General features: G+C 38.4%; 1 protein-coding gene and 1 pseudogene across 3 annotated transcripts in view; both read left to right on the top strand.

The window, feature by feature from the left end:
* Positions 1–26,367, top strand: part of LOC111158924 (INO80 complex subunit) — a 133,035-nt gene that overhangs the window by 21,538 nt on the left and 85,130 nt on the right. For all 3 annotated transcript variants that reach the window (XM_022521266.1, XM_022521275.1, XM_022521257.1), the window contains exons 2-9: positions 7,973–8,158; positions 8,391–8,560; positions 8,653–8,720; positions 10,953–11,120; positions 15,387–15,507; positions 16,605–16,819; positions 23,243–23,296; positions 24,252–24,455. In XM_022521266.1, the coding sequence (XP_022376974.1) occupies positions 8,016–8,158; positions 8,391–8,560; positions 8,653–8,720; positions 10,953–11,120; positions 15,387–15,507; positions 16,605–16,819; positions 23,243–23,296; positions 24,252–24,455 (1,143 nt within the window). In that variant the 5' untranslated portion in view covers positions 7,973–8,015. The remainder of the gene's footprint in view (positions 1–7,972; positions 8,159–8,390; positions 8,561–8,652; positions 8,721–10,952; positions 11,121–15,386; positions 15,508–16,604; positions 16,820–23,242; positions 23,297–24,251; positions 24,456–26,367) is intronic.
* Positions 18,371–19,037, top strand: LOC111158941 (annotated as a pseudogene).

The raw sequence follows: 26,367 nt of genomic DNA, 5'->3' as shown, positions 1-26,367 counted from the left end.
GACTTTGTGTTACCTGAGTTTTGTATCTTTTCATTTTTTCTTTCACCCCGAAATCATGTATCCAGGATAGAAGTAGAGCCCTATTTATGGTCCTGGACCATAGATTATCTTTATGTAGGATGTAACATTAGAATTAGAGTTCTGTAGCTATGACCTTTGACACTATGCAAAAAAAAGCAAATTAATGTGGTCATTTGTAGGGCGCCTGGGTGGCTCAGTGGGTTAAAGCCTCTGCTTTAACAGAACTTTGGTGGACTCCACATTTAGAATAAAGAAAGTTCCATGAAGGAGGTAAAGAAGAAATAGTCCAAGAAGTTGTCAAAGGCATGGAGAGTATCCAGAAGCAAGTGTCAGTCAACAGTTTTGACTTCTGTTCGTACATTTTGGTAAATAGTGCTTTATCAGACAAAGTGGTTCTCTCAGCCTTTTCAGAGCCAACTCTCCCTTTATTATTATTATTATTAATTTTTAAGACTTTGTTTATTCATTGGAGAGAGAGAGAAAGAGAGCATGAACAGGGAAGGAGCAGAGGGAAAGGGAGAAGCAGACTTTCCCCTGAGCAGGAAGCCCCAAGGGGGGCCTTGATCCCAAGACCTGGAGATCACAACCCACACTGAAGGAAGACACTTAACCATCTGAGCCACCCAGGTGCCCCCAATTCTCCCTTTTTTAAAAAGATATTTTATAGTGTTTTCTATCCCGAAATGCAATCTATAGGTAATATTTTATACATAAATATGTATACACTTATACATATATATAAATTTAAAAAACAGTATGTGGGGTGCCTGGGTGGCTCAGTGGGTTAAAGCCTCTGCCTTCGGCTCGGGTCATGATCCCAGGGTCCTGGGATCGAGCCCCGCATCGGGCTCTCTGCTCAGCGGGGAACCTGCTTCCTCCTCTCTCTCTGTCTGCCTCTCTGCCTACTTGTGATCTCTGTCTGTCAAATAAATAAATAAAATCTTTAAAAAAAAAACAAAAAACAGTATGTGCCCCAATTGTAATATATTGGGGAAAAAATAAAATAATTCAGATATAACTTATGTATTTTAAAATGTGACTATGTGGGGCTGATCCACAGTGGATGACATAACGAAGTAGTTCTGTCTTTGCACCAGGATGTAGAATCACCTTGATGGAAGAGTTGAAATTGTAGAGTGATAAAAATCTACTTGTATTTGTGACTCAAATACCATAAAGAATAAGAGGAAAAAGAGGGAACTATAGTAGAATAGAAAAGAATGGGGAGATTTGCTCCTCCTCAAGCCCTTCAAGATGGGGGGGAATGAGTTCAGGTTTTTGAGGACGAGGGAGAATTGTTTGAAATAATCTTTGTAGAGAATGAGAGACAATTAATAAGAGGTGGATAAAAGAGTTTTTGAGAAAGTCATGTGCTCTGTTGAAGTTGGATAACAGCTGGTGGGTCAGATTAGCACAGCCCTGTCATTTCCTTTGGAGAATGAGAGAAAGACAAATGTAGGAGATGAAAGTATAGGTTATTAGAGAAACCAGTTTTTCAGCTTTTTGTTGTTGTTGTTGTTAAGATTTTAGTTTTAAGTAATCTCTGCACCTAACGAGTAGAGATTTTAAGTAAACTCTACACCCAACAACTCTGAGATCAAGAGTCTTGTGTTCTACTCATGGAGCCAGTTAGCGCCCCAGAGAAGCAGCTTTTAACAGACTGGCCGAGGCAACTGGGTTAGATAGAGAAGCCACCAGTTTTAAAGGTGATTAAAAAAGTAATTGAGGGTGGTGGTGATGGATGGTTGGCACCACTATGTGAATGTGCTTAATGCCACTGAACTGTACACTTGAAATGATTGAAACGGTAAATTTTATGTATATTTTACCACAGTGAAAGGAATCTAATTGAACACTTCATTAAAATATTCCTTTATGGGGCGCCTGGGTGGCTCAGTGGGTTAAGCCTCTGTTTTCATCTCAGGTCATGATCTCGGGGTCCTGGGATGGAGCCCCGTGTTGGGCTCTCTGCTCAGTGGGGAGCCTGCTACCCCCCCTCCCCCTGGCTCTCTCTCCCTGCCTCTCTGCCTACTTGTGATCTCTGTCAAATAAATAAATAAAATCTTTTTTAAAAAATCTTAAAAAAATACATATTCCTTTATTCTCCAGGTATCATCATAAGACTACTTGTGGAGCTATGTCAGAAACTTCATACTTGAAGTACCTCCTCTCTTTAGCCTTATAGAAATAAGGGAGTACATCATGCTTGCCATTTCAGCCATCAGTGGTGATATGCTACAAAGTGATTCTGGAAGAATCAGACTGCAGGATTGATGTGTACTGGGAGTCACATGGGGGCACATATTAAGCATTGTTAGGACTGTAGAAGTAACTGTGATCTTTCCTGGACAAATTGGTTCTGGGTTCATGTTCATATACAGCTTAGTTATTGAGGAATTATTTTTTGAAACTAGTTTTTTATTTAATCACTCAGTATTACTTTGTAGTCATGTCTTCATACCTTAATTAGGACCATTTTCATTATCAGCCAAAATAAGTACATGAGATAATTATTTTATTTTTTTAAGATTGTATTTATTTGACTGAGATAGTGTAAGAGGGAACACAGCAGGGGGAGTGGGAAAAGGAGAAGTAGGCTTCCTGCTGAGCAGGGAGCCCGATGAGGGGCTCCATCCCAGGGTCTTGGTGCAGGGCTAGATCAGGCCTTTGGGATCCTGACCTGAGCTGAAGGCAGACGCCCAACTGACTGAGCCGCCCAGGTACCCAAGATCAGTTATTTTTTAGTGAAACATTTAGGAGGGAGCCAAGCAGCAATTTTATATGCTTTCATTTATATGTATGTATATCCAGATGAATTATATGTACTCTCAGAGAATTTTGCTGTATTTTCAAAACTGTGTTTCTTTGAAATCTTTTGGAATGGGGTGCATGTTAGGTCTTACACTGGAAAGTAGAACCTGTTGAAGGCTTAAAAAAAATCTTTTACATTCTTTTCTCTTTAACTGTTACTAAAGACTGCTATTTTAAATTCATGAAATTTACCTCATTTGTATGTATAATTCAGTAATTTTTAAACAAACTTACAGAATCATACAAGCATCAATACAGAGTGTATTTAGAACTTTTCCAGCTTTCCTAAAAGAGATGTCTCATATCCTTTTACAGTCAGGTCCCCTTTATACATCCAGCCAACCACTAATCTACTTCTTTCTTTCTTTCTTTCTTTTTAAAAGATTATTTATTTATTTATTTATTTGACAGAGAGAGAGAGAGAGAGAAATCACAAGTAGAGAGGCAGGCAGAGAGAGAGGGAGAAGCAGGCTCCCTGCTGAACAGAGAGCCTGATATGGGGCTCCATGCCAGGAGCCTAGGATCATGACCTGAGCCGAAGGCTGAGGCTTAACCCACTGAGCCACCCAGGCGCCCCACTAATCTACTTCTTGACTATAGCTTTCTTTTTCTGGATATTTCATATAATTGGAATCATATAATATGTGGTCTTTTGTACCTAGCTTTTTTAACTTAGCATAATGTTTTTCAGACCCAACCATGTTGTTGGATATATCAACTGTTTATTACTTTTTATTGCTGATAATATTTTTTGTGGGTATATGTCTTGTTTATCCATTCACCAGTTGATAAATGTTTGGATTATTTTGCCTTTTTTTTTTTTTTAAAGATTTTATTTATTTTTTTGACAGAGAGAGAGAGACAGCAAGAGTGGGAACACAAGCAGGGAGAATGGGAGAGGGAGACCCAGGCTCCCTGCTGATCAGGGAACCCGATGAGGGGCTTGATCCCAGGGTCTTGGGATCAAGGCCCACATTGGGCTCCCTGCTCAGTGGGAAGCCTGCTTCTCCCTCTCTTGCTCCCCCTGCTTGTGTTCCCTCTCTCTGTGTGTCTCTTTCTGCCAAAAAAGCAACAACAAAACAGTTTAGCTACTTAATCAACTGAGCCACCCACCACCTTGGGACACCTTCCCAAAAAGGGTTTTCTTCTAGCACATAACACTATAAACAAATTAATGTGTTGCCTATTTAACCTAAAAATTATGCCAATATCCTCTTCAGTAATTCCAGGACGAAATTTTTACATCAGTATTGAATTGAACTTTAAGGAGGACTGTTCTACTATTAACGTGTTATTCTGTTTTAGTGTTTTTGTAAGGAAATCAGTTAAACAATGATTATTGACAGCTTATATTAGCCATTTTTTGACCTTGAACTAAGGACTAATCTGTTCAGTTTAACATAGATCTTAGTTGATGCTTTTATAAAACCCTGCACCTCAGTGAGCAAAAATGGTTTCTAGACAGATATTTTAAAAAATGCAAATAAAATTCTAAGTGATCTTTACTCTGCAGAATTAGTGCTTTAAAAATAATGGCTCGGGGCGCCTGGGTGGCTCAGTGGTTTAAGCCTCTGCTTTCGGCTCAGGTCATGATCTCAGAGTCCTGAGATCGAGCCCCACATCAGGCTCTCTGCTTGGTGGGGAGCCTGCTTATTTAAAAAATAAAATAAAATAAAAATAAAAATATTTGGCTCTTGGGATTGTGTTCTTCACAACATCAGAGCATAATCTCAAGCAACTTAAGAGGTAGAACCTGTCTAGGGAGACAGTTTGCTGAGATTGGAAAAGCACCAGTTTAGAAACTAAGAAACATGGCTCTGTAAAAGAGCTCAGAGAATATGAACAAGTTATCTAATTTTTCTGGTTTTTAGGGTTTTTAAAAAATGTTTAAACATTTTATTTATTTAAAAGATTTTATTTATTTATTTGACAGACAGATCACAAGTAGGCAGAGAGGCAGGCAGAGAGAGAGAGAGAGAGGAGAAAGCAGGCTCCCCACTGAGCAGAGAGCCCGATGTGGGGCTCGATCCCAAGACCCTGAGATCATGACCTGAGCTGAAAGCAGAGGCTTTAACCCACTGAGCCACCCAGGCGCCCCAAACATTTTATTTATTTATTTGAGAGGGAATGAGAGAGACTGAGCACGAGAGAGGGGAGGAGGGAGAAACAGACTCGTGCTGAGCAGGGAGCCCTATGCCGTACTCAGTCCTGGGACTCCAGGATCATGACCTGAGCTGAAAGTAGTCGCTTAACCAACTGAGCCACCCGCCACCCAGGCGCACTGGTTTTTAGTTTGTTCATCTGTAATATGACCTAGTTGGACTAGATGATCTCTTGACCCCTCCCAACTCTGAATATGTGAGCATACACTGTTTGAAAATAACTGGGATTTCTTACAAAGCCCTTTCACATATACTTAATTTTATCCCTAAAAGATTCTCTGAAGTAGAGAAGGCAAGTCATTTTTAGAGGATAGATAGAAAAGTTGAATATAATTTTTTTATTATTATTATTTTTAAAAAGATTGTATGTATTTATTTGAGAGAGAGTGCAAGCTGGGGTGGGGAGGAGGCACAGAGAGAGAGGGAGAAGCAGACTCATTGTTGAGCTGGGAGCCCGATATGGGGCTTGATCCCAGGACCCTGAGATCGTGATTGAACTGAAGGCAGATGCTTAACTGACTGAGCCACCCAGGCGCCCCTATTTTTTTTTTAATATTAATTGAAGTATAGTTGATATATAATGTTTTATTAGTTTCCGGTATACAACATAATGATTTGACACTTCTGTGCATTACTCAGTGCTCCCCACTCAGCATAGTCACCTGCTGTTACTGTTATGTTATTATTGACTATATTCTCTATGTTATACTTCTCATCTCCATGACTTTTTTTATTTTATAATTAGATATTTGTATACGAGTCCTTTATCAGATATACAGTCAGATATACAGTTATACAACTTGCAGATATTTTCTTCTAGTCTGTGGCTTGTTTTCATCTTTTTCATGATATTGCTTAAAGTACAAAAGTTTAAAGTTTTCATGGCCTAATTTCTCAGTTTTTTTTTTTTTTTAAATGGATTATGCTTTCAATAACATATCCAAAGACTTTCTGCTTAACCAAGATCACGAAGATTTTTCCCCTGTGGTTTCTTATAGAAGTTTGGGGTTTTACACTTAAGTCCCTGTGTCCATTTCGAGGTAACTTTTATCCATAGTGTGAGGTAAGGGTTTTTTCTTTAAGTATAAATTAATCTTTTTGTATGTGGATATCAAGTTGTCCAACACAATTTGTTGAACAGATTGTCTTTTCTTCCTTTGAATTGCCTTGGCACCTTTATTGAAAATTGACCATAAGTGTAAGCGTTTTTTGTTTGTTTATTTTTAAAGATTTATTTATTTATTTTCGAGTGAGAGCATGCAAGCACAAGCAGGGGTGGGGGTTGGGGGGAGAGAGAATCTCAAGCAGACTGCCCTGAACACAGAGTCTGACATGGTGCTTGATCTGATGACTTGAAATCATGACCTGAGCTGAAATCCAGATGTCAGGTATTTAACTAATCTGCCAGGCATGGTTGTTTTTTGTTGTTGTTGTTTTTTAAACCCCAGCTATTCTTTTTCTTTTTCTTTTTCTTTTTTTGAAGTCAGCTGTATGTCCACTGTGGGACTTGAATTCAAGACTATGAGATCAAGGGTCATATGCTCTTCCACCTGAGCCAGCCAGGTGCCCCTGTAAGGTTTTATTTCTGAATTCTCAAGTCTGTTTTATTGGTCTTTGTGGTTATCCTTATGGCACTATCACACTGACCTGATTACTGTGGCTTTATAATATGATTTAAAATAAAAAAGTGAGGGCACCTGGATGGCTCAATTGATTAAATGTCTGCTATTAGCTCAGGTCATGATTCTGAAGTCCTTGGAAGGAGCCCCACATCAGGCTCCCTGCTCAGTGGGGAGCCTGCTTCTCCCTCTCCCTCTGCCTCTCCCCCTGTTTGTGTTCTCTCTCTCTCCCTCACTCTGACTCTCTTAAATCTTTTCAAAAAATAAATGAAATCAGAAAGTGTAAGTTTTTCAACTGTCTTTTTTTTTTTTTTAAGATTTTATTTACTTATTTGAGAGAGAGAGAGAGCATGAGTGGGGGTCAAAGGAAGAGAGAGAAACAGGCTCCCTGCTGAGCAGGAAGCCTGACTCCAGGCTTGATCCCAGACCCTGAGATCATGACTTGAGCTGAAGGCAGACAATCAGCTGAGCCACCCAGGCATCCTGAACTCTCTTCTTTTTTAAAATTATTTTGGCTGTTTTGATTTTGTTGCATTTTCATATAAATTTAAGAATTAGCTTGTTAATTTCTGAAAAGGGAAAGGAAGCCTCCTGGGGAGATTATGTTCACTCTGTAGATAACTGGAGGAGAATTTTTAACATATCCTTCAGAAGAAAGATCATATTATATAGGAAACTTTTAAAAACTATGGTAAAAAAGAGAAGACAACTCAAAGGTGTTAATGATTTCCTTTAACACCATAAGGTAGCAAAGAAAATACTGAAGCTATGTAGCTTTGTTTCTCACTCTTACTTGTACTCTTTGCTTCAGTTTTCAAAATCATTTCTGTATTTTACACTTTACAGAATGTTTGCAAGTGTGTAAAATACTCTGACAATATCTCTGTTCCCTTGTAAATGGAATATCTCATTCATATATACAAATTGTAAATACAAAAAGAAAAAGGAAGCCGCTCTTTGGAAGGTAATGCTGAGAACTGAGAACAAGTGTTCCTCTAGGAGGTGTACAGGAGAGCTCGTGGTGTAGATTTAGGTAATTGTGAGTAATTGTTCATTGTAGGACAAAAGGTAAGTGGGTGTAAATTTTAAGGTACTCTTTCAAAAAAGTATAATATGATTTTTTGTTGTGACATATGACAGTATTTCTATATTTTGGTGGTTTTCCTCATTCTTCTAACTTTTGCCCTTGCATTAGGAAAAAGTGCCTAATAAGAACTTTATTATGATCTTTCTACAGACTGCTGTCTTCTTGTCTTGTGTTCTAGAAAGTCTGATTTCTCTTCACATTGATAGCAAGCAGGCCAAATAAAGGGAGAATAAGTAGTATTCTGTCTTTCACTGCTTAATCTCATTCTGCAGCCGAGAAGTCGGAGAGCCTTGTGCATGAAGACAGATTTGTTCTATGGCCTCGGAGTTGGGTGCCGGGGACGATGGCGGCTGCACTGAGCTGGCAAAGCCCCTCTATCTTCAGTACTTGGAGAGGGCCCTCCGGTTGGACCATTTCTTGCGACAAACATCAGCCATCTTCAACAGGAATATTTCTAGGTATGTAATTACATATTCCCAATATAATGTTTGACCACCTTCTGATTCCCATTATTTCTGGTTTAGGGTTAAAGTATTTTATGATTTTTGGTATGTTTGATATTTTTTCTTCCTTCTTTCAAATAGAACACAATCATCTTTTTTAAAGGATCAAGTTCTTCTATCTGCTAACCATAAATTACAGTATTTTGCTGGGTCAGCTGTGATTGTAGATTTATTCTTCAATTTATAGTGATGAGAGTGAAGATGGACTGGATGACAGTAATCCCTTATTGCCCCAGTCTGGGGATCCCTTAATTCAAGTTAAGGAAGAACCTCCAAATTCATTGCTTGGAGAAACTTCTGGAGCAGGCAATTCTGGAATGTTAAACACATACTCGCTGAACGGAGTTCTGCAGTCAGGTCAGTATGGTGTGAGATCCCTGTTTGGACTATCAGTTCTCTTGGGGCAGTCTTCCTTTCATTTTTGTTGTTCTTTATGTTTCTTTACACAGAATCAAAATCTGACAAAGGGAATTTATATAACTTCTCTAAGTTGAAGAAAAGCAGAAAGTGGCTAAAGGTAAGAGATAAGGCAAATGTTTATAATTCAAATAACCTACTAAAATTACAAATAGAAGGGAAAGTTATTGACTCATTCTGACACATTAGCAGAGATTTCTCTAGACATGAGTCTTCTGTGGGTGTGATTTTTTGAAGAGATTATAGAGGAAAATCTAGAGGCCTCAATGAAGTTCATTTTAGCAAACATTTTTTATTATAAAGCACTGTGCAGAGCAAGGAGTAAAAAAAATTGAGATCCTTGCCCTCCCTGGCTCACATTGTAATCAGGATCATTAATGTCTTTTTCATTAGTTCTTGAGTTGTTGGGATGTTGAGTACATCCTACCTGCCAGATACCATTATACACAGGGTTCTTGCACTGTAGAGCTTACATTGAAATGGGGGGAGACAGTGAGTAAGTCTGTAAACAAATAAATAAAATGGCTTCTTTAAAGAGGTAACATTTCATCTGATTTCTGAATGGTCAAAGCTATGTGAATGTTTAAGAAAAGAGCATTTCGGGGCACCTGGGTGGCTCAGAGGGTTAAGCCTCTGCCTTCGGCTCAGGTCATGATCTCAGGGTGTTGGGATCAGGCCCTGCCATCAGGCTCTCTGCTTGGCGGGGAGGTGCTTCCCCCTCTTTCTCTTTGCCTACTTGTGATCTCTGTCAAATAAATAAATAAAATCTTAAAAAAAAAAAAAAAAAAGAGCATTTCAACCAAAAGGAACATAACTGTAAAATTTCTGAGAAAGGAAGCAACTCAGTATGTTTGGGGGAGAAAGAAGGCTAGTATAGCCGGAGCACAATGAAAGAGGGAATGGTAGAAGATGAGGTTAGAGAGCCTGATTGTGTAGGGCCCTGTACACCATGTTAAAGAATTTGTATTTTATCCTGGTAAATTTCTGTGTGTATTTATAGGCAATATAGAGTGTTTCTATATTTTCTGTGAGTGTTTATAAGCAAGGAAATGGTAGACTCTTGTTTACACTCTTTCAAGATTACTGTCATTGGCCCAGCTGAATTAAGGGTAGCATTTCTTCTGTTGAAACGAATTATTTCTTTATTGTTTTCTTGTGAAGGAGCTCAAAGTAATTTAAAGGCATTTTTTCATTATAATCATGAGGTCCTTTAAAAGGCTTATTGTAAAAGGCCATGCTCAAAGTAATTTAAAGGTGCTCTTTCATTATAATCATGAGATCCTTTAAAAGGTTTATGGATAGGGCGCCTGGGTGGCTCAGTGGGTTAAGCCGCTGCCTTCGGCTCAGGTCAGGATCTCAGGGTCCTGGGATCGAGCCCCGCATCGGGCTCTCTGCTCAGCAGGGAGCCTGCTTCCTCCTCTCTCTCTACCTGCCTCTCTGCCTGCTTGTGATCTCTCTCTCTGTCAAATAAATAAATAAAATCTTTAAAAAAAAAAAAAAGGTTTATGGATAAAGGCCTAATGTGGTTCATATCAGTGAGCCTTTAAGCTGTTGGCAATGCAAAAATCTTTGTTTAGCCATCACATTCTTAAAAATTGAGATACCATTCACATGCCATAAAACCTTTTTAAAGTGTGTGTTATAGCAAAGTTCTGTACAGCCATCACCACTAATTCCAGAACATTTTCATCCCTCCAGAAAGAAACTCTGTGGTTATTAGCAGTTACTTCCTATCACCCCTGGCAGCCATTAATCTGTTTTCTTTCCCTATGGATTTGCCTGTTCTGGATATTTCATATAAATGGAATTATATAATATGTGACCTTTTGTGCCTGGCTTCTTTCACTTAACATAGTTTTCAAGGTTCATTCATGTTGTGGCATGTATCAGTACTCCATTCCTTTTTATGGCTAAGTAATATTTCATTATCTGGATAATAACAAAATCAGTTCATGATTTTTTGGGTTGTTTCTGTATTAGCTATCATGGCTGGCTTGCTTTAAACTCAAAGGTTGTGGGGGTTTTGTGGGTTTTTATTTTTTTGTCTTCTTAGTTTTTCCCTTGATATTTGACAACTAAAATATCCTACATAGAGTTGTAAGTACTTAGTGAAATCCAGCTTTGTTGCTGTTTATAGCATTTCCATATGTTAGTGCTCTTTAATTCATGCCCACTAGGTTCAGTTGGTATCCTTTTCTTTTCTGCATTAGTTGGGAAACTGAAGTTACTGTCTTCCAGCTGTTTTTATTCTTGTGTTGGGAAAAGATGCTTGGGTTTTAGAAGGATTTGCCCCATAGTGACAGAGTCCATTCCCATTTCCTTCCGTTTGCAGAGCATTCTGCTAAGTGATGAGTCCAGTGAGGCAGATTCTCAGAGTGAAGACAATGAAGAAGAAGAAGAAGAGGAAGAACTCCACCTCAGCAGAGAAGAACTTCATAACATGTTGCGGTTGCACAAGTATAAGAAACTTCACCAGAATAAGTATAGTAAAGACAAGGAGGTAAGAGAGAGTTTCAGTGGAAATCTCAGACCTTCGTGCTGTGTACTTAATTTAGCCTGTTTTTAACATTCATTGAAGACACATCATTTTACCTTTAGATGGTGGTGGTGGTGATTCTAATACAAGCTTTATTGAAATATAGTTCACATACCAAAATAGTCTTTGAAATCAAGTGTACATTTTGGTAGTTTTTAGTATAGTCATAGAGATGTATAACTGTCACCACTACATGATTCTGAAATGTTTTCTCCAAAAAGAAACCCCACTTCCCTTAGCTCTTGTCTTTCATTTTCTCCCATTTCTCTCAGCCCTAGGAAGCCACGTAGTGCTATAAATGTGCCTGTTCTAGACATTTCATGCAAATGGAACAACATGTGGTACTTTATGTCCATCTTCTCACTTAACATGTTTTCAAGGTTCATTCATATTGTAGCTTGTATCAGTACTTCATTCCTTCTTATTGCAAAATAATATGCCATTGTGCGGGCATACTGCATTTTACTATCCATGTATCACTTAATGAATTAATTGGATTGTTTCTATTTTTGGACTTTTAGAAATGATAGCTAACATTGAACAGTGAGTTGTTTTCATTTTTTGGCTGTTACAGTTAATGCTGCCATGTTGATTGGTGTACAAGTTTTTGGTGTGCACATTTGTTTTCATTTTTCTTTTGTGTATACCTAGAAGAGGAATCACTGGGTCATATCATAACTCTGTGCTTATCATTTTTGAGGAACTGCCACGCTGTTTTCCAAAGTGGCTGCACAATTTTAAATTCTAGGGGTTCCTTTTTTAATGCACTTGCTCTTTGGAAGTGTCCCTATCTTGAAAAAAAACTCTTACTAACATTAGATTGATAATGGTTTTTAGTGACACCTACTTGAATACTGTTACCAAAGCCTTCTGATTTTCGTTGGAAGTGTAGTGCTTTGAACATGATAGATAGATAGCAATAGAATATTTGAAGACCTAAAAACTTTGTAACAATTGGTTAACATCCAAAGCTAGTGCAGAAAGCTTTGAATAATATGCTAAAGGTTAGGGGCGCCTGGCTGGCTCAGTCTGTTAAGCATCTGACTCTTGATTTTTGGCTCAGGTCATGATCTCAGGGTTATGAGATTGAGCCCTGGGTCAGGCTCTACACTGGGCATGGAGCCTGTTTAAGATTCTGTCTCTTCCTCTCCCTCTGTTTCCCCCCTCACACCCTGCCTCCACACCTGGAGCTCTCTCTCTTTAGGGGGAAAAAACATATCTGTATATGTATTATCTATATAGTTTATATAGATTTGTATATGTGGTGAAGCTTATAAACCTGCAGAAATAATAAGTAGTAAGGTATCTGACTGCTTTGACAGAGTTCCTTCTTCAAGTACGGTGCTAGGCATTTGGTGCTTGAAATATTTGGTCTTATTTTTTTTAGCGTAGTTGACATAAAATATTAGTTTCACTTATACAACAAAACTGATTTAACATCTCTATACATTATATTATGCTCAAAAGTATAGCTACCATTTGTCACCATACAGCACTATTATTATATCATTGACTGTATTCCTTGCACTGGGCCTTTTATTCCCACAATTTACTCATTCCATAACTGGAAATCTGTATTTCCCACTCCTTTTCTCCCGTTTTGCCCAACCCCTGTCACCCTCCTTCCCTCTTGACAACCAAGTTTGTTCTCTCTTCAGGTCTGATTCTGCTGTTTGTTTTTTAGATTCTGCATATGAGTGAAATTATGTGATATTTGTGTTTTTCATTCTGACTTATATCACCCTATAGGTCTATCCAGGTTGTCACAAATAGCAGGAGCTCATATACGTGCATATGTGTGTATGTGTATGTGCATGCACGCGTGCCACATTTTTATCCATTCACCAAACAGTGGACACTTAGGTTGCTTCTGTGTCTTGGCTCTTGTAAATAATGCTGCAATAAACATGAGTGCATGTCTCTCTCTCTCTCTCTCTTCTTTTTTTTTTTTTTAAACATTTTATTTATTTATTTGTCAGAGCACAAGCAAGGGGAACGGGAGGCAGAGAGAGAAGCAGGCTCCCCCGCGGAGCAAGGAGCCCACCATGGGGCTCCATCCCAGAACCCTGGGATCATGACCTGAGCCAAAGGCAGCCACCTAACTGACTGAGCCACCCAGGCACCCCACACGTATCTCTTTGAATTAATTTTTTTATTTTCTTTGGGTAAATACCCGGTAGTGGAGTTATTGGATATGATATTTCCACTTTTAGTTTTTTGAGGAACCTCCATACTGTTTTTGAGATTGTCTGTACTAATTTGCATTCCCACCAGCAGTGCATGAGGATTCCTTTTTCTCTACATCCTCACCAACACCTGTTTCTTGTGTTTTTGATACTAGCCATTCTGACAGGTATAAGATGATATCTTGTAGCTGATTTGCAGTTTCCTGATTAGTGGTGTTGAGCATCTTTCCATATGTCTGTTGGCCATCTGTATGTCTTTTTCAGGAAAATGTCTATTTAGGTCCTTTGCCTGTTTTTTTAATCATATTGTTTGTTTTTTGGTGTTGAGTTGTATAAGTTCTTCACATATTTTAGATATTAACCCCTTATTGGATATATAATTTGCAAATATCTTCTCCCATTCAGTGACTTGCCTTTTTGTTTTGTTGATGGTTTCTTTCACTGCGCAAAAGCTTTTTCTTTTGAAGTAGTCTGATCGTTTATTTTTGCTTTTGTTTCCTTTGCCTTATGAGACATATCTAGAGATGTTGCTATGGCTGATGTCAGACAAATTACTGGCTCTGTTCTTTTCTAAGGTTTTTATGGTTTTAGGTCTCAGATTTAAGTTTTTAATCCATTTTGAGTTTATTTTTGTTTGTAGTGGTAGGAAGTGGTCCTGTTTCATTCCTGTGCATGGGGCTGTCCAGTTTTCCCAGCACCATTTATTGAACAGACTGTCTTTTCCCCATTTTATATTTGCCTCCTCTGATACAGATTAGTTGGCTATATAAGCATGGATTTATTTCTGAGTTCTCTATTCTGTGTTGTTGGGGGGAAAATTTTTTTTTTTAAAGTATGCTCTATGTCCAACATGGGGCTTGAACTCATAACTCTGAGATCACAGGTCACATGGTCTACCAACTGAGCTAGCCAGGTGCCTCTTATCTCTGGGTTCTCTGTTCTGTTCCACTGATCACTCTGTCCCTTTCTGTGCGTGCACTCTACTGGTTTGATCACTACAGCTTTGTAGTGTATCTTGAAATCTGGAATTGTGATACTTCCAACTTTGTTTTTCTTTCTCAAGATTGCTTTGGCTACTTGGGGTCTTTTGTGGTTGTGTACAAATCTTAGTACTATTTCTTTTAGTTCTTTGAAAAAATGCATTGGTATTTTGGTAGGGATTGCAATACCTGGTCTTTTTTAAATAGAAGTAAAACATATATATGGGAAAGTTCAAGATTTTAACTACTATAGTTCAAAGAATGCTCATTTAATTTTGACCATTGACGGGGGACCTTGTGATAGTTCTCCATGTCACTCTTCTGTCCTAGTTTCAGTTCTTGGACTGGTTGGAATCTAGGAAAGAGATTGAGGAATGGACTATTTACACTTATATTCATATTTATCCATTGGTAATAAGTGAGACAAAATTAATGTGCACCTTGGGGGGTCAACTTAAAAGCAGTGTTTGAAAGAATCTCTCCCTGGACAGAAAAAAACAATCGATTATTCATATGTTAGAATTCTGGCAGTGTAGGCATTATCCATAATATTGTCAGCCTCTATTAGTGGGATATATAAAGAGTGAAAAAGCTTGAAAGATAGGAGAATCGGGGTAGCTAGTGACTCTTTGATCCAGATAGACCAAAAGCCAGAATAACAGGTATCAAAACCTTACTAAATTGGAGGACTTATTGGTAATAGAAATATGGTTTATTTCTTGTTGATGAATTCCATGCGGAGCCCCTTCTGCAGTTAATTGCATCTCTCAAATATGTGTCACTTCCAAGTAAATATTCTGGTGGAAATTCAGAAGCATGAAGTGTTTTCCTTTCTTAAGTTATTTTCAGCAACTTGCCATGTATGTACCTGATGAACCCATTTTGTTTTGAAGTAAGGAAATAGTTCACTTTGAGGTACTAAATCTTTATGGGTCTTTTTGTGAGAAGAACATCATATTTAGGAGCTCTGGTTTTTCTCCGGCTCAAGTTTTTGTAGTGAAGATGATGTGAAGGCTGGCTTAGAACTCAGACCCACCCCATAAGCCTCCCTGTCTTTGCTTCAGTTGCAGCAATACCAATACTACAGTGCAGGCCTGCTGTCCACATATGACCCTTTCTATGAGCAACAACGGCACCTACTTGGACCCAAAAAAAAGAAATTCAAGGAGGAAAAGAAACTTAAAGGTGAGCATACTGCCCTGCCTTCCATATTTACTCATTCTTAGTATCAGGGTTGTGTGTAGCCTGGTAGTACATTTGGACTTTGAATGTGATCCATGTAGTAGAAACTTGCTTTATCTGGAAAACCCTAGTCTTCCCCTAAGTAATAAGCATTGTTAACCTTATTTCATATTTGGTTTATAATCTTTTCTAGAATTAAAAAGATATAAGGACTGTGGATTCCTAGCCAGAGGTTTAAGCCAGTTAGTTTATCCCTTTTTTCTTCTACATACTCTTCCAAACATTAAAACTGTTCTGGGAGGGGAAGAAGTTGATGACACACAGGGAAGTATGAAGAGCAACCTGAAGTGTTAGGAATAAGTCATAATTGTTACCGTATGTGGAACTTTTAAATAGATCACCTCTTGATAATCTTGTGCAGTGTTTGTTTGCATTTTTGCCAGGAAGTGTGTTTTCCTCCCTTACTGAGCTTTAAGCATCTGGAAATCAGGAAGGAAGTAGGAAGGGAAAGTTTTAAACTATCTGTATAAGGCAGATTTTTGCCCCTGAAGGTATGAACTCTACTCAGAAATTCTTTTCAGCCTTCTTCCCTTTCTCCCACATCCGCTAGTTTATCTCTATTTTCTTATCCTCCACACTCTCACCCCCAAATTAGTTTTTTATTCTGTGTATGATTTTCTCTTCACAGGTTGTGATGTCCTATCAGCACATTGTTTTCTTTCTTTGTTATTTCTCTTTAATCACCTTACATTGCCGCCAAGTAGAAATGTTTCCTTCCTCTTGGCCATTACTTGAGCTCATGGTACTTTGAAATCTCCTTTCCTGTTGTTGCGTTCAACAGAAATTCAGTTTTTAGATTTTATTCTGTGTTTTTCTTTCATGTCAACATAGGGAGTATCCAGTGTTCTTTCTCAAGGTAGCAAGATCTTCCTCTTGGAATATTCATGGGCCTGAATTAATAAAGAGATAAACATTGCCAGCTTCAAGTGGAATGAGGAAAGAACCTTGAACTGTCTTAAAGTGATGAGGTTGTTTGTGGCTGTCCTCTGTGGAAGGGCAGAAATGCAGTGTCTGTTTCTCGGTGTCTGTTTCCTTTGCAGCTAAGTTGAAAAAAGTAAAGAAAAAAAGGCGAAGGGATGAAGAACTTTCCTCTGAAGAATCTCCTCGTTGCCACCACCACCAGACCAAAGTCTTTGCCAAGTTCTCTCATGATGCACCACCTCCTGGCACCAAGAAGAAGCACTTATCCATTGAGCAGCTTAATGCTCGTCGCAGGAAAGTATGGCTCAGCATTGTGAAAAAGGAACTACCAAAGGTATGTTGGTGCCTCCAGCATAGGAGATGGAAGAATATTTTGTCTCCCTGCCCTCTAAAGAGGAGCTGTGAGAGCTAGATACCTTCACAGTGTTCAGAAAAGAAACTGATCTCTTGAATTAAGATCATGTTGAAGAGTACCCTTGGCAATCAATCATTTTTCTAGATTTTGGTCAGAATTCACGAGACAGTTATTGTATGATGTTCGTTACCAAAAAATGGAGGGAAATCTCTTTGAGAAAGGAAAGCAGTTTTTTTACTTATAGTAGTAGAGATTTGACAGCAAATTGATAGGTAGTAATAGAGGAAATTAAAATGAAATGGTAGACTTATGTTTCTTAGAGAATCTGTAAATATTTGGATATTACTGAATAACCACAGGCAGTGGAAAAAATGTAAATGATGCAAGAGAAAGATGTATAAGCATTCTTTTTGCTCTTTTAATTTGTTTGGGTTTGATAACATTTTATTTTGATACAATTTCAAATTTGAAAGTTTCAGGAAATGTGCAAGTAACTTTACTCAGTTACTCACCAGTTGTTTGCATTTTACTTAATTGCCTTATAAATTGTGTGCAATCCTAATAGAAAAATGAAGAGGATATTTTCTGAATTTAGAAAAGTTGATACTAACCTCAGAAAAGTCTGTGTGTAAGAATTGCTGGAGAAGAGAGGGAGACAATAAGAGACTCTTAATCTCAGGAAACAAACTGAGGGTTGCTGGAGTGGAGGAGGTTGGGTGGGATGGGATGCCTTGATGGACATTGGGGAGGGTGTGTGCTGTGGTGAGGACTGAGAGTTGTGTAAGACTGATGATTCACAGACCTGTACCCCTGAAGCAAATAATACATTATATGTTGATAAAAAGAAGGGGGCATCTGGGTGGCTCAGTGGGTTAAGCCTCTGCCTTGGGCTCAGGTCATGATCTCAGGGTCCTAGGATCCAGCCCTGCATCGGGCTCTCTGCTCAGCAGGGAGCCTGCTTCCTCCTCTCTCTCTGCCAGTCTCTCTGTCTACTTGTGATCTCTCTGTGTCAAATAAATAAATAAATAAAATCTTTTAAAAAAAGAAGATGAAAAAAGAAAAAACCATAAAAAAGAATTGCTGGAGAAACACTGAAAAAGCACCATCAAATATATACTATAAACCTCTATAAGTAAAACAACATAGTACTGCCACATGAATAGGCAAATAGAACAGTAGAGTAGACTAATGTACTTTTTAATAAATCATGTTGGAACAACTAGATAGCCATTTGGGAAAAGATAACATTAGATGTTTCTCACACATATATTCCAAATGTATTTGGGCTCTCAATGTAAAAAATGAAACCATACAAAGACTAGAAGAAAGCTATTACATTGCTGTTTAACCTCGGCATAGGAAAAGTTTCTATGTGTAACTCAGAGGCAATGAAAAAAATTGGTAAATTAGACTAAATACAAATAAATTTTTTCATGACAAAAGACAACTGACAAAGTGGGAAAAATTATTTACATTATACATCACAGTCAAAGGGCTGTTATCTCTAATTAATAAACTCTTAAGAAATTAAGGGACACTTTTGACACAGGACCAGAGCATGGGAACACAGCTAGATCTCAGGATGTCAGGTGCAGGAGACCTTCCTAAAGTAACTTTGTGAGAGAGGGATTTTAGTTATCACCAGCCGCACTTGGAACTTCTGAGCCTACAGCAGCAAATGCAGGTTTAAAGGAAATCACCAGAAGCATTCACAAAGGAAACAAACAATTTTCACTGAGGAACAGTTGGCAGATTTAGAGTTCTTGTTCAATAAGAACCTGTACCCTGCTCCCAGCCTTTAGAAAGAAATGGCCTCAAAACTGGAGATACATCCCACAGGACTGTAGGATTGGTTCAAGAACCATAGAGCAAAACTCAAGAAAACAAAACAGCAATTAGCTGGGGTAGAAGTCAAGACCAGCTCTTCTAAGAAACATGGATACCCCTCCAGCATCCCTTGATGGTGCCTACCCTGCTTCCCTGCTTCATACAGGTCATCGGATACATTCCTTCCAACTCAGCTATGCTTCAATTTTAAGGCTCTCCCACACCATTCCATTGGCCACAAAATAGTCCCATTTTGGCTGCTGCCAAGATCCTAACATCTACTCCCTTTGTCCCATTTATGGATCCTTATCTTCTTTCCACAAGCTTCACTGGTAATTCTCTTGGTTCTTCATCTCCGCAAAGAACTTAGAGAAATAAGCCAGACACAAGGTCCCATGTTATAATGATTTGCAATGTTCCCATACGAGACAGGTACAAGATCTACATGACATGGATGCATTTCAAAAACATGCTCCATGAAAGAAAAAAGGCTCAAAAGTGATAAATCTACATAGTGGGTTTTTATAGTTAAAAAAGAAATAATGAGGATGTTTCTGAGACGATACGGAGCAATTTCTAGGATGTGCTGTTAAGTGAGAAAAGCAAACAAAAACAGGTATCTATAGTATTTACCTTTCACGTAAGCAAAATAAGAATATAAGAAAATACACAAATCCTCATTCATGCAAAAGAAATCAAGAAGGATAAACCAGAAACCAAAGTGTTGATTTCTTATAGGGAGCAGGTGGGGAAAATGTAGAAAGAAAGAGGGGAATGGACAGGTTAGCAGGGATAAGGGGAGGTCTTCAAGTACATGTTTTTATATGTAGGACTTTCAGGATCCTAGTGGATGTTTCGTATGTCCCTTACATGCCCCTATAATAAAACCGTTAAAACCAACCAGGATGTGGGTGAAGAATGAGATTGAAGGGCTATGTGGACAAAGTATAATAAAGACAGAAACAAATGCTTACCTGCATTAGAAATGAATAATAGAATCAAGTTGCAGGGAGTGGGGAAAGAAAAGGGCTCATAGAAGTAACTGAGGAAGTCAGTATTTTGGTTGGATATGTAAGGCTGAAGACCAAAAGAACTATACATGAATACTACAATTGATACAGTAAGTGTTTCTTAGGAGAGGAGTGGATGAGTAATTTTGGAACTACTTTAAATGCATACTAGAATTGAACAAATATGTTGTAGTTGGCAGCCAGTTTGTCATACTGTTGGAAACGCTAACGTGAAGCCTTTGAAATTCATGGGTTGTGATATGTATACAGATAGATGTGTACAGAAATGTAGTTGTATGTGTATGCATAGGTTAGTATGCATATGTATTTATTTTCTGTCTGTTTGCTGGGAGTGCCTAGAAACAGTGACACCCTGGTAACAAAGGGTATCTTGTGCCCAGGTCTTGATTTCCAAACACCTTTATTCTCTAGTAAAAAAGAAACAGAGCTCCTTGGAGAAGTATTTTATTCCAGAACTTTGCAGGGAAAATGTAAGATGAGCCTTAAACTTCTTGGAGTGTCAGAAAGTAAGGAAGTGCTTGAAGAAAGATGAGTGTGGGGGATTGTCAAAAGAACGCAAGAGCAACCTAAAGGAGTTTCTCATGGTCAAAGTTAGAATAACTGAACACCAAACTTGGTAATAATAATACCGGGGTGCCTGGGTGGCTTAGTTGGTTAAGCATCCACTCTTGATTTCAGATAAGGTCTCATTCTGGGGTTTTGAGTTCAAGTCCTGGATTGGGCTCCATGCTGGGCATGGAGCTTACTTGAAAAAAGAAAAAGATAAGATAATACTGAATTTTAACATATAGATTAAAAGAAATACCTTTGAGTCCATATTCTTTTAAATAAATAAGCAAATAAGTAATGTAGAAGGAATAGCTCTTCCTTGCAGTAGAATTCCAGTTAATGAGCGCAGAAGGAAGTAGAGACCCCTCATTACACAAATACCACAGTGACAATTATTGCAGACTGGATCCATTGATGAAGACTGAAATTAGAGGATGAAGGTTAAAGGAGACACAATTTGCACAGACCAAAAGCATCTACTCAGCGTACATATAAGCACAAAGAGAAAGATAGTAGCTATTGTGAAAATTGGCAGAATCTACCTTGCCCAAATGATCTAAGTAGTCACTAGTAGTATAAATTTTGACCTTGTGAATTTGATGTGATGCATGAGAACACATCATTTCGGTGGTGTTCTTGCCAGAATGCATAATATCATTCCAATCATGAGAAAATACGAGAAAACCACAAATTTTGGCACATTCTATAGAGTAACTGATGGGTGCCTTTCAAAAGTATTGAGGAGGTAAGAGAAAGATTGAAGAAATGTAACATACAGGAAGAGACTAAGGAGAAAAGCAACTAAATACATGGGATCCTGTTACAGGATGCTGAAACAGGAAGAGGATTTTAGTGGAAAAATTGTTGACATTCAAATAAGACGTGTAATTTAATTAATATTTTACTAGTTTTATTTTCCTTTCTTAGTAATTGTTTTCTAGTTACATAAGATGCTAAAACTAGGGAAAGCAGCAGGAGGGATGTAAGGAAACTATTATTTTTTGCAACTTTTCTGTAAGTCTAAAATTAATTCAAAACAGTTTTAAGATGATATGGCAAGAATAATGCAAGGAACTGCCATTTAACTTTCACTCATATTAGCAATTGTTTGCTTTGTTTCCTTTTTTTTTTTTTTGAAGATTTTATTTATTTATTTGACAGAGAGATTGAGATCATAAGTAGGCAGAGAGGCAGGCAGAGAGAGGGGGGGAAGCAGGCTCCCTGCTGAGCAGAGAGCCCAACACGGGGCTCGATCCCAGGACCCTGAGATCATGTCCTGAGCCGAAGGCAGAGGCTTTAACCCACTGAGCCACCCAGGCACCCCTCCTTTGGTTTTTCAAATTTTTGTTATATAAATGAATACTTTTTTTCTCCCCCATTTTGAGGGTCAGTTTGACACTTTGTACTGAACTTCTTTGTAATAGTTCAATATGTATTTCTTAAGAAAAAACATTCTCTCATACAGAACAACAGTGCAGTTAGAAAAATTGTTATCAGGGCCACAGACCATATTCAGATATCTCATCAGTTGTCTCTGTAATGTCCTTTATAGGACTTTTTTTTCTTGATTCAATCCAGGATCCAATCTAGGACTCCGTGTTTCATTTATTTGTCACATCTCTTTAATCACTTTTAAATCTGACACAGTGTTCTTTCATGACATTTTATTTTTGAATAGCATACCCCTGTTACTATGTATAGTGTTTTGGGATTTGGGTTCATGAGATTCCTCATTATTAGATTTGCGTTATGCGTTTTGGGCAGGATTACCAACGGAGTGGTGTGTCTTGGGTATGCTGCACTAGGAGGCACATGACACATCGTTTCCAGTATGATATTAGCTTTGATCCCTTGGAGTGTTGGTGCTTCCCTACTGTACAATGACTGCCTTTCTTCCCAAACCAGTTAGTATTTTTGGAGAGAAACTTTAGACAGGAGCATTCTTGATGGGAGGAGTTATGGGAAAACCCTCTTTTATCTGGTGAAGAGGCTTCAAAATGGTGATTTTCTGGGTCTCCTGGCTGGCTCAGTGCATAGAGCACATGACTCTCAATCTCAGGATCGTGAGTTTAAGCCTCACATTGGGTATAGAGATTACTTTAAAAAATAAATAAAAACATATTTTTTAAAATGATGCAGTTCTGATCAGGAATTCAACAGAAATATTTGAGATTTTTGTCTAACATGGCAGTAGCTGCTTAGGCATCAGTAAAAGAAAGTTTTTGATAAAAGTACTAAAAATTCTCCTAAGCAGACAGTCTGAAGTGGGAATTTTATAGAAATGGCATTTGGGCTGTCTGTAACTTCAAACCCACTGTTTGTTCAGAATTAGGGGCAGAGTGCTTTAACAGAGAGTCACCCAGCTGTGCCTATGCTGTGTCTTCTCCCATGTCAAGTGGATCATCTTAGGAAATCAGGTTTCTTTATTGAGGTTTTTGTTTTAACTGAATTGGAAGACAAAATAAGCAGTTGGTGACTGGCTTATTGGCTTCTGAGTCATCTTGTGTTAGGTCTGCCTTGGAATTTTTTTTTTTGAGAAGATGAAGCTTAAGTGTTGGGAGAAATTAGTGGTAGCAGTAGGTTTGTCTTGATTGGAGGATAGAATCACAAACTGGGAAGCTAGTTTACCTCTCTCCTAGCAGTTTCTGTGTGTGAATGGCTACTGTCTCAGCTTCTTTGCAGATTGGCTCTGGAAAGCAGTGTGTTTTAGTCAGGATGGTGTATGTTGGGTATGTTGTTATATTTTCCTAGTCCACTTCAAGCCTTAAGTATAACTTAAATTCTTTTCAGAGGATGCAGAAGCCTCTATTTAAGGCAGCCCCAGGCAGTATTCTTAATACTGCATTAGTAGTTTTGTGTGTGGTTCTGAGTTACTGCATTAGGATGACTTTATTTTTTTTTAACCCTTGAGGAGTTGAATAAAAGACAGTGTCAGTCTACATAATCTTATTTCAAAAGGACTCCTAAATGAAATAATTGTCTTTAAATATTTTAGGCTAACAAGCAGAAAGCTTCAGCTCGTAACCTGTTTCTCACCAATAGCCGAAAGGTAAATTATAGTTTTGTGTTTCCCATTTTATGTTATGCTGGAACATATTTATGTTTGCTGCTCTTGTGTCTTGTGACCTATTGATAATGAATCTGGGAGTACCTAAGAGAATTTCTAAATGTTCTTAATTTATTTTAAAAATACAATTGCTCTTCCTCACATTTCCAGTATTTAAACCTTTTTGGATGAGACCATAGCCTGCTCTGATTCCTTAGGGAGATCATGGAAGCTTCCTGTGCTCAGTCTCTTTAAGAAATGATGATGTTGGGGAGGGTATGTGCTATGATGAGTGCTGTGAAGTGTGTAAACCTGGCGATTCACAGACCTGTACCCCTGGGGATAAAAATATATTATATGTTTATAAAAAATGAAATTAAAAAAAAAATCTTTTAAAAAATAAAATAAAATAACTTAAAAAAAAAAAGAAATGATGATGTTAATATCAATACCTTCCTTTAGAGGGAAGTAGCACAACTCCTTTGAAAGCTGTGAGATCAGATGAGGTAATGTTATTCTGTTTCCTGTGCTGGTCACTCATCATCGGTTTACTTACCCTGTAAAATGAGTATATCGTTACTACCAACTTCATAGAGTTTTTGTGAAGAATAAATTAGTTTAATATATGTTAGGCTTAGAGTGGAGCCTAGCATATAATAGGCATTAGTAACTATTACTCTTAATATGTGTGGTAATACTTTGTAATTTCCCAGCACATCTCAGATCATTGTTTTTTTCCCCATCTTTTAAGGCACTGTGTGTATAGATTTCTCATACCATGTATTACCCCAGGGTTTGGGTCACAGTACCATATGGGGACATTAATCATTCTGGGGGAGAAAGAGATGTGGCCATTGGAAGATTGTGTGCACTGACAAGACTGAGGAATTAGAGCTCAGGGAGAGCTGCCCCTAGTTTTGGGTCTTCTCCTTTGTGAGAATGTTGTTGTCATCTGCAGCTTGCCCACCAGTGTATGAAGGAGGTACGTCGAGCTGCCTTGCAGGCCCAGAAGAACTGTAAGGAGACCTTGCCTCGTGCCCGCCGCCTCACCAAGGAGATGCTTCTGTACTGGAAGAAGTATGAGAAGGTAGAGAAGGAACACCGCAAGCGTGCAGAGAAGGAGGCCCTGGAGCAGCGGAAGTTGGATGAGGAAATGCGGGAGGTATGATAGTAGTATAAAATTTTGAAACCCTGATTGCTGCAGCCATATTGAGAGGTTGGTATGTACCACATAAATTAAAAGTTAATCAATGAGATCATTGAAAAAACATTTTAAGACATAATTTTGAGGATAGTAACTTTAGTTTGATAAACCGATTCTGTTTTTATCCTTTCGGTAAGGCCCTCTTTCTGGCCTTCACCTCTCTTTTTCTATGCCAAGTTTTTCTGTTCTTTGTAGCCTTATTCCTCTGTATATTTCTGGAGGACCAAAAAAAGGAAAAGAAGGGACAAACAAAAGAAAAAGAAAACCAGTTATAGCTTATCTTGGCTTGATTCCAGGTACTGGCTGCAGTTTCTTCCTTGTTGGAAGAGCAGGGCTGGCTACCAAATTTAGGGCCAGATAGGAACAGAAGACAACTAGTCCAGTTTTTGTTTTGTTTTGTTTTTTTTTTTTAAAGATTTTATTTATTTGACAGAGAGAGAGATCACAAGTAGGCAGAGAGGCAGGCAGAGAGAGAGGGAGAAGCAGGCTCCCTGCAGAGCAGAGAGCCCGATGCGGGGCTCGATCCCAGGACTCTGGGATCACGACCTAAGCCGAAGGCAGAGGCTTTAACCCACTGAGCCACCCAGGCACCCCACTAGTCCAGTTTTGAGACCCATCCCCCACCTGTTTCACTGGTTTAACTTTCAGTCAGTACTCCTCTAAGCTTGATGTCAGCTGATATAGGTGGTTAGATCGTTCAGGGAGGCAAGAGGAGAGAGTAGGAAAACAAAAATCATTGTGTTGACATGGGCAAACCAGTTGGGATGTGTAGAAGGAAAGTTGAGGTCTAGAGGAATGGAATCAGGGGATTGGTTAATGTTTTCTTTCAGGTATGCGTAGTACTCCTGTCAGAGCAGAGGTGTGGCCATTGCTGAGCTCTTCATCTTCCGTCCTTTATCATGCCTTTGAGGACCAATATGGATTTTGCTCAGTTCACTTATTTCCCCCCGGGTAACATTTATCTTCGCATGCAAGACAAACTGTGTTAGGAAACATTTGATGCTATCCGGAATACTTACTGAATTTAGAGGCATTTGAGAGTTAGTCACAGATCCTGAAGTTTTACAAGCAGCCACACTTCTAGTCTAGGTTTGTGAGACATTCTCTCAGTTTTGTTGATAGTTAACTGATGAGTTTCCTTCGTGTCTTTCTCCAGCGTGTTGAAATAAAGCTCTTTGTGATGAAACTTTATTTTTCTTTTAGTTCACCGTGTTGATTTGAATGCGTAGTAGTTGATTTTTTTAAGGTTAAAGGAGATAATGCTTGTTTTAATTTAGAGAGGTTTCCTTGATAGAATGTTAGCTTTGCTAACACACTAAACATAAACACCTGTATCCATTATGAAAATAACTCCGTTTTCTGTTAAACTGCCTTTCAGATTTCCTACTCGTTTGAATCTGGCTCAAGTCCTGTAAAATCTTAAAGAGAGAGCATAGTTTTATGTAGCATACTTTAGGACTGGTCTCCTTTCTTGGTGAACTTCCCTTGTTATGTTTTTGTTTTTCATTTTGGGGGAGGTATTGGATCAAGGATAAATCTGCTATACCTCGTATGAATTTTATTAAAAATAGTTAATGTAAAGCAGTGACTGTGTGTGTGTGTGTGTGTGTGTGTGTGTGTGTGTGTTTGATCTATATTCATATTATCACAGATAAACTGTATGCTGTTTTCAGAGCGTTTTCTTCCTTTGATTGACTTCTTCTGCATTGACTTCCCAAAAAATTCATAGCTCCTAGTCACTTATTTTGACTATGAGTGATGGAGATTTTTTCACATGTTTACATTTTTTAAGATATTAAAACTATACACATGTATCTACATCCAGGTTGTGGGGTAAAAATATATTGGTTGAGTTTAGTTGGTGTCTCAG

Source organism: Enhydra lutris, unplaced genomic scaffold, assembly GCF_002288905.1.
Source record: "Enhydra lutris kenyoni isolate GAN:26980312 unplaced genomic scaffold, ASM228890v2 scaffoldscaffold4, whole genome shotgun sequence".
Taxonomy (NCBI): domain Eukaryota; kingdom Metazoa; phylum Chordata; class Mammalia; order Carnivora; family Mustelidae; genus Enhydra; species Enhydra lutris.
Note: the sequence above shows the minus strand (reverse complement) of the source record. Positions and strands in the feature narration are given on the sequence as shown.